This window comes from Sinohyriopsis cumingii, chromosome 18, assembly GCF_028554795.1.
Source record: "Sinohyriopsis cumingii isolate HCF-2022 chromosome 18, ASM2855479v2, whole genome shotgun sequence".
In the NCBI taxonomy this organism is placed as follows: Eukaryota; Metazoa; Mollusca; class Bivalvia; order Unionida; family Unionidae; genus Sinohyriopsis; species Sinohyriopsis cumingii.
In genome coordinates, this window is record NC_142978.1 from 22409061 (window position 1) to 22425182 (window position 16122).

The window sequence follows — 16122 nt, forward strand, 5'->3', positions numbered from 1 at the left end:
TGGACAACCTTATATAATCTGCTCTGTCTTATAGTAGGCACATCTAAAAAACATCTATTCATCTGTTTGATGACATAATCAGATCCTCAACAAACAATCCTAGCAAATTTGATTGATATAGGTCAAGAGGTTTCCACATTATCCCCCAAACAAGCTAGTCCCCAATGGACATAGAGACATATTGATAAGATGCACTTGCTACACTTGCATTGATGTGAGAGTGCAACAAACAAAAAAATGAACAACTAGCACATCTCGATTCTTAACTGAGTAGAAGACCAAATCAATCCTTATTGCAGTAACATGGTTGCCATGCCAATGACTATAGCCATACATTTTTATTTGATAACACTAAATTCAACCTTCAAAATTCTAAAATTTAAACAGTAATTTTGAGTTAAATGGGATGAAGGTGGCAGAAGGGAAGTTGGTATTTAATTTTTACAAGGAGACTTAACACAGTCCTGAATTTCATACACACTTCCCGATTTTACTCGTCTGGCAAACAATAATAATCTCCTTTACTTAGTGCATCTTTTCAATTTAAACAAAGAATTATGGTTTATACCAGACATTTTTACCACAAATTAAAGATGCAATATGCTGAGCAGAGGAAAGGTACATTGCTTAATGGTACTCAAAACAGGTGATTTCATATGAGGATCCAACTTCTGATTTACCATCTATGGGTTCCATATGTGACAATGTCACCCCATTTTAATAATTCTGAAAAAAGAATATTGAAGCTCGACACATTTAAAACTGGATTACAAAACTTCCTACAGCTTGCCCAACTAATTAATTGATTTTGTAATATTGAGATAACTGGTAGTTATAGATTTTTTCGTTTCTTATGAATAACAAACAGAAAAGGTGAGGTCACCTAAAATGTGAAAGGCAAAGTTGTGTGGGTTTATATTCTGCATCTGATATCTTTGATAAATCATAATTTTTTAACTGTATTACTTTCTTTAAGTATTATCAATTATATTGAAAATAATACCTACACATTACACAATAAGCACACCCCTTTTACTAGGCAAAAGTCACCAAAAATAATCAGTGCTGTGTGAATATATCAATCCCAACATGTCTAGCTTGCCCAGAATTTTCATCGAACTATTCATGACCATCTTGTTTATATTAGAGAGCGTTAATAATTTTAAGCAATGTTCAACGAGTCCTGAAAAGACGTTCACAGTAAAACTATTTTGGTACGAAACATTTGTTTATTCAAAGATCAACCAAACTAAAAACTTTGGTTGGCAGTGTGTGAAACATCTTGGAATTAGTACCTGGTTCCAACATCCCAATCTTAGTATACAACACATCTTTCTTTCAAGATGCTATCACATTGCTAATAAAATTACAGTCCACAGGGGAGGATGCATAGATGGCTGGAGAGACAGATGGATGCATAATGGAAGAAGTAAATTCTACATATTGGCTGTTTTCTTTGCAAGGATATGATATTAAATTCATGTATAGTCAGTTCACAGAAAATCAATTTAGTATGTTCAGCATTTAATTGAAAGGATAATAAATGCACATTGCATTTAAGAATAAATGAGAAATGAAATAAATCACACAGATGACAGTCTTCACGACAATTTCTTGGTTTTGTGGTACAGGGCATCCACCACCTTCCCCATACTGTCAATGGTATCCAGTGCTGTCTCATAGGTTTTATCTGCCTCCGTCTCATCAAACACTATCAAAACACCCACACCTTGGTCCAAGATTCCTGTGAGAAATACATTTTTGAGTAAATTATGTTTCTCCAATTATACTTACCAAATCACATAAATATCGTGAAATAAGGTCTACTATCAATCAAATCCAGCAGTTCCAAATAAAACAAAAATTGTCTTTCCCATCTATACATCATATTAACAAAGGGAAGAAACTCTTACCCATTACCTCCCCATCCCTATGCTGGCAGGTTATCAGCCAGTTCTTTATAAGATTAAGCTTTGTGATACTTTAACACATTAACCCCTGAAGGTTTTTGTCATTTTCGCCTGAAATTCAAGTAGGAAACTCATTCTGAAAGCTATTTCTCAATGCATCCAAAAACACCAAATCCCAGGTGATCTTTCAATAACATACTGCCTAGCTGTGTTAGAAACATCGTTTTTCATTGGCTATTTGGCTCGTGCATGAGCAGAAGGGTAAAATGTTAAGGGTTTTTTGTGTGGTTTTTTGTGTTTTTTTGCTAAACGGACCCATTATTTTTGTATCAAGACCACTCTTTATTCCAAATGCCCATCTTATCCTATTTTTTGCAAAGGTTCATCTGTCTGTCTGCAGTTCATACCGATTTGCCTTAGATCTGAGACCAAAATGCCTAAAATCCGGACACAAAATCGGATTCTGACCATGGGCCACTTTTGGAGAGAAAATAATTGATTCCAAAAATTGAGGTTTTTCCTTTGTATTTTGTAGTGCAACTAGAAATTCCAGATTATTTGGTATCATTGTAGAGCTACATCTGTCTACCTTTCTATAATACCACCCTCTTTAGTGTATCATGCATGACCATGATGCTACAGAGCTCAGCAGTAGGCTACTACCTCCTGCCACATTAACTCGTCGCTAGGTGTTAATGTGTTAACAAGGATGTTCACATTTGCAGGTTTGTGTGGAGGAGTTTAAGAGTAATGTGTTAGAGTAAGTTTGCCAGAGAAATATAATTTATTAAACAAATTCACTTTTTCTATGGAATACATTCCCTGATCACATTAACATTAGCAGAATAGGTATGAAGATGAGAAAGTGCATGAGCATCCAACTTCTACCATTGGCAGTGACTGAAAGAAGACTGGCTGAATTCCCTACAAGAAGGATAACTGCTATCCTAATACAAATGCAGCACAACCAATGGTCATGTAACATGTGACAACACTGAGAAGAGGAGAAACAAGTGACATTTCCTTACTGAGTGAAATAATTTGGGTAAATGCAACAAAAGTGCTAACCACATGATAATGAGGTTGTGTTGACATCAACCGTGTCTGGTATTCGTCTGGGTCACAGCTACCAGACTAGTCAGATTCAGTCAGACCAGACACAGCCATCAGACTAATCAGATTCAGTCAGACCAGACACAACCACCAGACCAGTCAGATTGTCAGACCAGACACAGCCACCAGACCAGTCAGATTCAGTCAGACCAGACACTGCCACCAGACTAATCAGATTCAGTCAGACCAGACACAACCACCAGACCAGTCAGATTGTCAGACCAGACACAGCCACCAGACCAGTCAGATTCAGTCAGACCAGACACAACCACCAGACCAGTCAGATTGTCAGACCAGACACAGCCACCAGACCAGTCAGATTCAATTCCTATCTCTACATCGCAAGTTTCTCAGATAAAAGCAGGCTGACAGCATAACAGCAAATGGCATCTAATATATCATGGATTGAAATGTTGTGTTCCAATGTGCAAGTTACCAAAAAAGTGAAATATGACCGTTCATTTCCTGCAGTAAAACAGTTTACCATATGCTTCTTAATGATGTCATCATGGTACACTGAAGTCACTATCAACAAGAAAGCCCTGAACAATGAGACAATGCAGTTGAGTCTTTATAAATACCATGTGTCAAAATTATGTAAAGGCACAAAATTAGTCAAATTGTTCCTTGGATGGCAAACTGAAGGAACTTGCAAGAAGTTGGATGGATAGGGGCATGAAAGCATGTGTTAAATTGAACTGATCGCCAACTCCTTCCTTTTGGTGGAAAAGTGAACTGATTGCAATGTCTCCATCTTGAACATTGGTGCTAATATGTATATGCATCTACTGAGGTGGTTGAGAGCTGTCATGGGTTTGAGTTTATCAAAGGCTTTTAATACCTGAAAAAGCCTTGAATAAAAAATAATGGAGAGTTCAGTTTGTGAACTCTCTGCACCACCCACTTTGAGTATAACAGTGACCTATCCATTAAAATCTCCACCATTACAGAATTTGTTATGATCTCTGTCATTGAAGGAGAACATGAAGAGGGAGGTGCTAGATAACCATCAAAAGACCTCCAAGTCTACTTTGATCATACACTGTTGTGGTAACAGGTTGATTCAAGCATAACAAAAATTGAGACATCTGGCACCAACTGAAAGAGGATATATGGGTGACTTGGTTAGTAAGTCATTTGCAGTTGTTGGGAGGCCTGGGGAAACAGAAACTTTATCTTTCCCTGTAATTAAATAGCTTCCAAGACTTATTAGTCTGCTGCCGACATCAGAAACAATGGGTTTGTATCTAAGCCTTCTGCTGTTCAGTTCAATGTGGTTGCCTATCCTTTTGCTTACACCATTTTAAATGACTGCTTCCACACTTCCTTTATACAGTCAGGATAATGTGACTGGGTGGGACATGATGCTACATGTCTGCGGTATGATGCCCTTGGCTAGACACCACTATAAACTGCTACACTGAAGAAAACATAGCGATATGAATGGAAAATTGTTAAAAGCTGCATTTTAAAAAAATCCAAATCATCAAATTATAGTCACTGAACAATGTAGTAAATCAAATGGCACAGAAAATAAAGTCAAAGAGTGATCAGGCTTAAGAGATGATGAACACAGAAACATGTCATATGTTATAAACTGTGATTAAAAGAAATCACAAAACACTGACCATAGAATGATGCACTGCCATATTTATGCCTCTGGCTATGATGGACTTCAATTCCAATGCATCCTGCTTTTTGGCCAGATCAAAATGAAGAAAATTCTGAAGAATTTATATGGGTGATACTGGCAACAAAAGCAGTTAATGGGTAGCCATCTGGTAAGCGCAGGTAATGGATAGAGCTTCTTCCTTCATCAATATGATATATAGATGGGAATGACAAATTTTTTGTCTTTCTGCGAGGACTGGACTTGAAGATTGACAAGCTTATTAATAATGATAATGTAATTAGGGAATCTATTCTATGGAGAATGAGACAGACAAATATATTCTTTTTCATCAGTATAGATATTTTGCAGGTGAAATCCTTATCCTAACTCTCACATGACACTATCCCACCCCATATGATATCACATTAGCATTATGACTGGTGCACTGCCATTCTGACCTATATATTACATGATCACCTACATAACTTCAAGTCTTCTGCTACTTTTATAATGGTTTCATTCCTGACCTTGTCTGTATTTTTACAATAGTTTTGAGTTTACTTTTAAATCTTAATTGTAAACAAAATCTTAATAGCTCTTCCTGAAGATTCAAATATTTTAAATGGATACCATGTACTTTAATTGTTTTCACTGTACTGAATGGACATAATTTCATTAGAAACCCACAATTTTTTACACTGGGATGGGAAAAATTGCTCAACTTGGCATACTGATGTGGGACATAAATCCAGCCATGCTCATAACTTGACTGCAGGTATCTGGAGAAACCTGATATCTGCTAATAAATTACATCCCCTCTGGAAGGATTTCTCTATCCCACCTCAGTAAATATAACAGGTTCAGCTGCTACATGTCTCTGATCTATATCTTGAGCATGGTCAATGGATCCCTTGCAATATCCCAGCCCTCTGTTGTATGGGATCACTTGTGTGTGTACAGGAATAATTTTTTATTCCTGATAAATTTTTCTATCCTATCTGCAGAGACTCCTTAACAAATTCATGCATTATTGTTTGGCACACCAATTTTGAGAAATAAAGTGTCTGAACAATTTGCATTGAGCAACATGTGGATCAATAACACTAGGTCAATGATATAAGTTTCCCCTGAACTTATCTACGCCCTAGCAAGATAAATTTATCTATATATAAGACAACAGAGCCCAATGGGTAAGAGAATCTGATTTATGTCAAAGTCTAAAAATTACCCACTGTTACGCATAGTACATGAACTCATTTTGAAACATTCTCATTACAACTTACGTCTAAATAGACCAATCATTACTCTTGTGGGAGATCAAATCTTGAAAAAATTTTTTATCTTGGTCATACGTCTTTTAAGCAGTCAAATCTATTTACGAGGCCAACAATATAATAATCACATGCTCAAAAATGTATTGTGATAAAAATGACCATTCACATATCAGCCACAGACATGTCTTTTGAACAGAAGTCAGAATTAAAAGACTTTCCTGGAAATTAAGCAAAACTGTACAAGAATAAACATACATAGCTGACACTTCTTACCATGAAATTTCTTATCTAAAATCATCTGTGATAGCTTCTTTTCCACAGATGCCTGAAAAAGAGAGGTTTGCTATGAAATATGTTTATTTTGATGCAATAACAATAAACACGAACACTTTGGTCAGGACAAAATGTTGCTCAAATGGCATTACACTGAAAGGAATATCTGTAAAGGGCATGACCTTTAAGGTATACCCAACAATATGTTCGGCTTTAATTTAAAAGAAACACAACAAGCTGAAAGTTTGTTTTATCTTAAAAGTAAAACATTGTTGGGATAAAGGATTTGACAAAGGACATATCTGTAAAAGCTGTGCATATCAAAGAAACTGAATCCAGAAATAAACTTTTTCTCTATGACTGCTTTTGTCACCAACATACAACACAATGAAACTTGCTCTTATTGTGACACAGGCAAACAGTCAAAACCCATTAATCAAGAAAATTTTGCTCCATTTACTTTTAAATAGGCAAATAAATAATTTGGAAACTATTTAAAATATACTAGAGGAAATCTCTGCCTAAACATTTCCTTCCAACAGTGAGATAACACAGCTGCATTAGTCAATGCTACTGCTCTGTAATAGTATGCATGGTATCACGCAAAATGAGATATGCAATTTTCATGATGTGACATGATGCATTAACAGGACTGCAATCTGTGATATGCAATTGTCATGATGTGACATGATGCATTAACAGGACTACAATCTGTGATATGCAATTTTCATGATGTGACATAATGCATTAACAAGATTACAATCTGTGATATGCAATTTTCATGATGTGACATGATGCATTAACAGGATTACAATCTGTGATATGCAATTTTCATGATGTGACATAATGCATTATCAAGATTACATTCTGTGATATGCAATTTTCATGATGTGACATGATGCATTATCAAGATTACATTCTGTGATATGCAATTTTCATGATGTGACATAATGCATTATCAAGATTACAATCTGTGATATGCAATTTTCATGATGTGACATAATGCATTATCAAGATTACAATCTGTGATATGCAATTTTCATAATGTGACATGATGCATTAACAAGATTACAATCTGTGATATGCAATTTTCATGATGTGACATAATGCATTAACAAGATTACAATCTGTGATATGCAATTTTCATGATGTGGCATAATGCATTAACAAGATTACAATCTGTGATATGCAATTTTCATGATGTGACATAATGCATTAACAAAATTACATTCTGTGATTATTTCTACTCACCATGGGGAGTTTGATGAGATTAGCCACATGCAGCACCTGTGAAAAAGGGAAAACATTACTTTAATATAAACACAGTGTATCGGCATTGTATAGATAGACTAATGAACAAATATAATTAAGATCAATTAAAAGTTGCATATATACTGAATGGGAAAAGCATCTATTTGACATTCTACTTAATTACATCTTGGATCACTTAATAAAAAAAGAAAGCCATTATGAATATATATATAAATATATAAATAAACACAACCTATCAAAAGCCAACAGAAATTGATCACTATTTTTCTATAGCAGTATGCATTTCAACTGATTTAAATGTTGTGTGCTTTGTTTTTTGGTTTTTTCCCCACTATGATTCTAAAAGAATATTTGAAACAACTGCATGTCAGAACTGAAATATAAACTGTATGAAAATATAAATTTTAGTTTCATAAGCCTAAGCAAGTAAACTTATATTTTTTCAGACGGTTTTATAAGTTTTCTATATGCATACAAATTAATCACATATCTGCTATGTTCATATAAGACTGCTCCGGTGGCCTGGTGGTTAGAGGGTACAACCCGGATGCAGGAGGTTGTGAGTTCGATCCCCAGCAGTCATACCAAAAACTTATAAAAATGGTACTATCAGCTGCCTCGCTTGGCACTCAGCATTAAGAGGTTAATGTTAGGACTGGTCGGCCTGGTGTCAGGATAATGTGACCGGGTGGGACATACTGCTATATGTCTGCGACATGATGCCCCAGTGCTAGACATCAGTATAAACTGCCACACTGCAGACATCGTAGTGATATGACTGAAAACTTGTTAATGCTATGTTACACACACACACACACTGCTTTTACAGGCAATCTGATTAAAATCAGATCTCTACTGTCCTACATGAAGATCTGACATTGACTGCTTCTGGTGTGCATGCATTCATGATATGATACTTCACATTCCTACCTGGTGTGCATGCATTCATGATATGATACTTCACACTCCTACCTGGTGTGCATGCATTCATGATATGATACTTCACACTCCTACCTGGTGTGCATGCATTCATGATATGATACTTCACATTCCTACCTGGTGTGCATGCATTCATGATATGATACTTCACACTCCTACCTGGTGTGCATGCATTCATGATATGATACTTCACACTCCTACCTGGTGTGCATGCATTCATGATACGATACTTCACACTCCTACCTGGTGTGCATGCATTCATGATACGATACTTCACACTCCTACCTGGTGTGCATGCATTCATGATAGGATACTTCACATTCCTACCTGGTGTGCATACATTCATGATATGATACTTCACACTCCTACCTGGTGTGCATGCATTCATGATATGATACTTCACATTCCTACCTGGTGTGCATGCATTCAAGATATGATACTTCACACTCCTACCTGGTGTGCATGCATTCATGATATGATACTTCACACTCCTACCTGGTGTGCATGCATTCATGATATGATACTTCACACTCCTACCTGGTGTGCATGCATTCATGATATGATACTTCACACTCCTACCTGGTGTGCATGCATTCATGATATGATACTTCACACTCCTACCTGGTGTGCATGCATTCATGATATGATACTTCACACTCCTACTTGTAGTGTTGTGGTCATGACACGATACTTTACATAAGTAATATGATATTTCACACTGTTGTGATGCTATGGTTATAAACTAAGTAAAAGAAAGAAACAAAACCAACAAGTTTATAAAACATAACAAAAAATAAGTTATAAAATCAAAATTTAAGAGGAACTTAAAGTATTAAGAATTAAGTAAAAAAAAATAATCCTAAAAAACTTCTACACAAGGCCAAAAGAAATGAATGTTCCAGATGAATTCCAGATCCCTGAATGCACTGGTCTGTTAATAGTATTGATGTATCATGAAGGCATTGTACAGAACTCCTTTCAATAAACTCGTCCCAGAATAATATTTTAGTCCAATGAGCACTATCTAGTTCCCATGAATATTTTTTAAAAATGTCTCTTCAATTATATCTAAACACAATATTAAACACATCTGCAGACTGATATTAACACAAGAACACATGAAATAAGAATCCTAATTAGGAATGAATTCAATGCTCAGTTCTCTCCCTATATACATTTCCAAGAGTCTATTATCACTATATGTCTCAATATACCCCATATAACTAACCTTACTACTCAATCTAATATCTGACTTTACCTACTCACACAATCTATGTCACAACACTCAACAACATGACTTTAACAAGCCAACCATAAATAGCTCTAAACTTGTCACTTTAACAAGCCAACCATAAATAGTTTTAAATTTGTAAATAGGTTTATTATTTGAAACTTGACAATGCCTATTTATAGATCCTACAAAATCGATGTGAAAAAATAAAACATAAAATATATAGTCATGTATCAAAAGTTACACAAAGGAAAGACATACATAACAACATGTGCATTATTTACATTTGTATTGGTATGATATAAGGCATCACATATGCATTATCAAAAACATGAAAAGCTTTATGTCATAACAACAATGTCAAGTAATAACTTAGATCAAAGAAGCCTTTCCAAAGCAGAGATTGTATTGCTGAGTAGTTAAAATATCTAGGATATCTGGTGGAAAATATAAATAATCAATATCTCCTCAACTACAAATTTATCCAGGCAACCCCACCCCCTTAATGTAGTCCCATGATGATCTAAATACATTTATTATGCAAACAGAAACTCTGACGGCTAGCTATCACATTTCCATTCAGTTTGCATATACTACTCAAAACACATAACTCCCAACCTCCTGTTCCGAGTCCTTCCCATTTTTATTCAACAGCATGCATCTTCTTGCTTTAACTTCACATATAATGTTTGGTCTCGAACAAATAATATACAAACACAACAAAATCTAAGTATCTCTAACCTGCTGACATACTGCCTAATAACAACAAGGGAAAGGAGTCCAAAATTCTAGCATTCTTAAACATGAACGATATTTGGAAAAGAGGCAAGTTCAGGAATTTCCAGTGTTTTAGGAGGTGATAGGGTCATGAACAAAATGATGGCTGGACACACAGGTTATTGCAATATCTCATACTGCTTCCTACAAAAGTATGGAGACAATATACATCCAAAGGACCTACCTGCACCCTAGAAAATGGTTCAATTATTCTACAGAGGTTCTGCTCCATCAAGTTGTCATATAGGGTCTTAAGATGAGCTGACACAATGAGGTCATCTTCAAGCTGGGCTTTGTATGTCACCAGAGTCTGTAAATTTGTGAGATAATGTAGAGTACACCTTATGTTACATTAAAAGATCCAAGATTTGTAAAGTACAAATTCGACTAATCAAGTTTTTAAATCAGTAAATCTTAACCTGAACCTGTCTGGAGGATAAGCTGTGTATTCTTGTTGCACCAAACATGTATCACTTTGGACACAGAAACAGTAACCATAACTGAGGTGGCCAAAGCATCAACAATATTACATACTCTATCATGGTTTTTGAGAGAAATATCTCTGCAAAATCAGTTGCTGTATTAAAATAAAACATGTCTAAAATATAAATAATTTTGTTTCCAGTTTGACAAGTGACCATACTTTTTTCACCTGACCCAAGAAATTTTTCCACCCACCCCCAAATTCCAGATTTACTGAATGTTGTGACCTGTCTGGATTTCATTTTTTTTCAAAGGTAACAATATTAGACATCATGCTCATTAAGATGCTTACTATTTCTCCAAATATTTGTGTGCTGTTTGTCATGGTCAACTTCACATTTACAGCACGTTATCTCTATCACAAAATGCATAATATTTAAGTAACTACACAGATTACCTTACCTTAACATCTGAAGCAAAATTATTCTTACTGTCGTGTTCAGTTTTATTTACTTAAATTATTCACTGTAAATACAAAGTGCTCAATGATATTCCTGACTGGAATGCTACTTTGTAATTACAGTTAATTCAGACAAGAACATTTTGGATTATATTACTGTGATTCATCAAGAGACTTAGTACATCATCACACTCCAGACCACTGGCACATTAGCATGTTCAAGAGTACAGGCACATCAACAAATTCAATATCAGAATTTATTTGGAATACCACTGGAAAATAAATTGGAACCTCATACATTTGGTCTTGTGATGGAACTTTTTTATTACTGTTTGGGATTTAATTCAAAATACTGTAAGTTTTAAAATTTTCACTTTGTTTTCTAGCTAAATAGATTATTTGTTGAATTAATTATTTAAGACCAAAGAGTCATAACATCTGTTTAAGCAGAGAGCATGGTAAGACACCTGGGTACACATATTTTACCTAATTTTACTTTCTTCTAATAGTCGAGTCATACCAAAGACTTATGAAATGGTACTAACAGCTGCCTCACTAGGTGAGCTTAGTGTTGGACTGATCAGCCTGGCGTCAGGGTAATGGGACTGAGTGGGACATCATGCTACATGTCTACAGCATGATGACCCAGTGCTATAAATCACTATAAAATGCCACACTGCAGATATTGTAGCGATATGACTGAAAAATTGTTAAATCTACATTAAAAATCCAAATCACACACACATTCTTCTAATATAACAACAGATGAATACACACACACATACCCTTCTCTCTTCCACATGCAACCTTCTGTGTACTCCCTTTGAATCTAAATATATGTAATAAAGAGCTGTCATTAGTGCACTATATTCACTTGCCACTGTTGGTGAGACCATGTCATTTGACCATTTGATCTCAAAATCAAGAGATTCTTTCTGGACATCATAATCAAACCATCCAAAAGAAGTTGCCAAATATGCAAGCTTCTAATGAACTTTGGATGTGACACTTTTTGCAGTCATTGTGACATTTATCTTTGAAATTCTGAATCAAAATCAATATGTGTCTTCTGTTGCTTTAATGCAATCCATCCACAAAATGTGATTAAGGCAAAAGACACAGACTTTCAGTTATTTTTCAGAAACCATTTTCATCCTTCTGGCTCTCTGATCTTGATCTTTGACTTATGTATCTATAATCAATATGTGTCTCACTTGTCTCAAATGCAAGTCTTGGACAAACTTTGGTCCTAGTTTGTTACATAGACATGGAGGTTTGGAAGGATTTTACAGTAATTTGATCATGTATGCATTATCAGAAAAACATAATTTGCTATATAAAAAAATACTTTTACCATTGAATAAGTTCCACGATTACATTAGTACTGGAAGAACAGGAGGACTAAAAACAAAGCATCCAATCTCTACCATGGTTACATTTTAAATGAGATGTGACTGGAGTCCCTATATGAAGGGTAAACTATTCCTCAGGCAACACAGCATGAGGTCAATATAATAGTAATGAGAAAAAAATGATAATTTCTTACCCCCCAAAACTCTGGCCAAATCCAGCTCAAATGATAATTTCTTAAGCGCCCCCCTCCCCCATCAGGCCAAATCCAGCTCAATCCATAAACCCACATCTGTGAGGAAGCTGTGCTGTTAATAACTTGATGTGGTGCTTGTCAGTACCTCTCAGGCTCAATTCCGTTCTGCCATACTAACTTTCTGACATAAAAGCTTTAAAAGGTTGACCGTGCACACCAGCCAATAGTTTCAATTATGTCTCAGACTGAAATATTGTAATTTAATCTTGAGGCTCTCATATAGTGCTTGGATCTCATGTGATGTAATTTTCATGAAATTTATCTGGACCTGAGAGACTCTAAAGATCATTGATGGATTATATCATGTTTTAGAGCCTTAACCAAAAGAAAAAGACGTTTTTGGGCCCCATAACTGTTTTCCACGTGTTTCAGGTAGTGCCTGTACTTGACCTTAATATTCTCTCTCTCTTGACTGACTGATTGTGGACATTGAATAACCACCTTCTAATGGTAACCATACAGAAACCATATTTCTTCTTAAAGTCACAGTGATCTTGATTTCAGACCTTTTGATCTCAAAATCAAAAGATGTCTTGCTTTTCTCAAATGCAGGCAATTTACAAAGTTTACTTAAGATATCTGGTATAAAATTCAAATTACTGCGTTGAAACAGTTTACCTTCTTCCAGTCCCTGTGACTAGTACCTTTGACATGTTGAGCCTGAAATCAACAGGTTTCTTCCTTGTCCCAAATGCAAGCTACTTACAAAGTCTGGTAACAGTAAATAATGAAGAACTCAGTGAAAATGAACTAGGGAACAGATGGCTGGATGGAAAGATGGATAGATAATATTACACCATAATATACTTCACCTTAAATACCTTATAATAAACCTCCAAGCTCCATTCATATGGTCATATGGTCAAACAACTTTTGAGGTTATCTATGTATGCATGTAATTATGCCAAGCAAAGTTCATTGTCTATGTTGAGTGTTTATGCATAATCAGGCAAATCAGCCAGCACTGGGTAGATGGATTGAACAGAGCAAATCAGCTAGCACAGGGAAGATGGACTAACTGGTGCAAATCAGCTAACACAGGGTAGAGGGATTGACTGGTGAAAATCAACTAGTGCATATAGATAGATTGACTGGTGCAGATCAGCTAGCACAGGATAGATGAATTGACCATTGCAAATCATCCCAGGATAGATGGATTGATTGGATAAAATCAGTTAGCACTGGGAACATGGATTGACCACTGCAAATCAGCTAACACAGCGTAGATTGATTAGCTGGTGAAAATCAAGATGCTGCTGCTACACTTGCATTTGTGCAATATAAATTTTTGAAAGGAAAATACATACATTACTTTTGTCCAAATATATGTTAAGTTTTACCTTCTGAAAATCAGCCAGGGATCTCTTGTGACTGGCCTGAGCTATGCTTTTCATGGCATCAATATCTGGACCAGATAACTTCAGTGCTAACTTGCCACTCACTATTGCCTGAACCTCATCAGCTCTGGAACAGAGAACAGTTCATACATATCTCAAATTATATCACTCATTCCAAACACATCAAATAAAATCATGTTTAACCTATAGCTTCTTGGTGCAATAAGGAGTTCTTTTAAATCACTGATTTATGCTTTGCTGTCGACACCTGTTCTAAACTTACATGTAGATGCATTCCCTGTGGCTGACTTAATGTATATATGACGACTGTAAATCTGTAACATGGGATTAATCTCGATATATTGGCATCATCTAGTTTCAGCTAATCTTGAATTTCAGCATACATAATCCAGATGGAGATCAGCATTTGTAACTATACATTATTTTCTTTCTGGCGGGAATAAAACTTTAACAAAAATTAGTTAGCTTCCTAAATTTACTAACATTTTGTGCTCCCTATAAACATCTCATAAGTTGCAATTTTTTTTCTTCAAATGAAAGGAAGATATTCATAATTTAGTGCCAAGAGAATACTATCATTTGAAATCAAAAAGTTTAATAAAATTGTATATATCCTAAAAATAGTTTGGTTGAAATTAATTAGAGGGTCTATACATGTTCACAACCTGTTTTTATTCCTGTAGGTTTAAAGGAAAAACGTGATCCCACTCATGCATAAGAAACAATTAATGGACACAACCCAGTTGCCTTGAGAACAGTTTGGTGATAATGTTCCAACTGAGAAGATAACGTTTTGTAAAAGAGTACAGTTTACATAGAAAAATTATGAGCTTGTTATTTAAGGATTTTACCCTCTTATGCCTATATCTTTCTTTATATGCCTTTATGTTGTTGAGTTTTCACAACAGATTTACCATTTGTCTTTTATTTTATGGTATATATTAACTTTTGGTTGTTGGGGATTGTCTTGCAAGAACTTTATCAAGGATTTTATATTTACCACTTTGTTTTCTGCATTTTGTTTGGCATTATAAAGAAAAGATTGTGCTGGTGTGCTGTTAAACCCCATACACACATGCTGATATATACACACAACCTATTTTGAAATTTTACCTTATATACTTATGCATCCAAATAAGGTCACAGAAACCCAGTTGTGGTGCTTGAATTACTCAATAGCCCATCAACCTTTCGTGTTGGCTGTTATAAAACCTCAAAATCTGAGTCTCATGAAGATATATGATATTACAATATTTGGAGTTGTTTCACAAGCCGGATAGTATGGAAGTCAACAACCAACTGTTTAATGGAGTCATATATTCTTAGTAGATCTGAAACATGGAATCAGGGATTACCATGTCTGTGTCAGCAATTAGTGACAGGACTTTCTGTATTACTCTGGTTTCATTTTAAAAAAGGTAACATTAATAAAATTAAATGATCTGGAAAAATTAAAAGTTATTCTGAAATATTACCAAGTGTGTGAAGAAATGCTATGAATTTGCCATGACAGAATATGCCTGGCTATTAATCCAAGCATTTAATATATGATGAACCCCTTTGGTATCTAAATTGACACTTACGTATTGAGCATGATTTTGCAAAGCAACATGTATTTAAGGGCTATCACAGCCTTGGGATTATCAATAGAATCATATCCCTCAAAAGCTTCATAAAAATAGGAGTATGCAGTCTTGAAATCCCTCTCATCTGCAGCATGTAGAATACCTGTAATGAAATGTTTAAGCTTTATGAAAAGAAGTTACACATATCCCTTTTTCAAAGTACCACAGTTCTTATCATCAACTGAGAAACTTTTAGGTGAAATATTTACCTAGTATTTTGCAAGTAAAACCAAAATCATAAAACTGAAT

At 35.2% G+C, this 16122-nt stretch overlaps 1 protein-coding gene across 1 annotated transcript in view; it reads right to left on the minus strand.

Annotated features, from left to right (window-relative positions):
• Window positions 1-1507: 1507 nt before the first annotated feature.
• LOC149776210 (26S proteasome non-ATPase regulatory subunit 11-like) overlaps window positions 1508-16122 on the minus strand; it is a 38595-nt gene continuing 23980 nt past the window's right edge. The window contains exons 8-13 of the mRNA XM_089942560.1: window positions 15832-15976; window positions 14231-14354; window positions 10586-10711; window positions 7434-7469; window positions 6183-6234; window positions 1508-1744 (exon numbers count right to left, since the gene is read on the minus strand). Coding sequence (XP_089798686.1) covers window positions 1602-1744; window positions 6183-6234; window positions 7434-7469; window positions 10586-10711; window positions 14231-14354; window positions 15832-15976 — 626 coding nt within the window. The 3' untranslated portion in view covers window positions 1508-1601. The remainder of the gene's footprint in view (window positions 1745-6182; window positions 6235-7433; window positions 7470-10585; window positions 10712-14230; window positions 14355-15831; window positions 15977-16122) is intronic.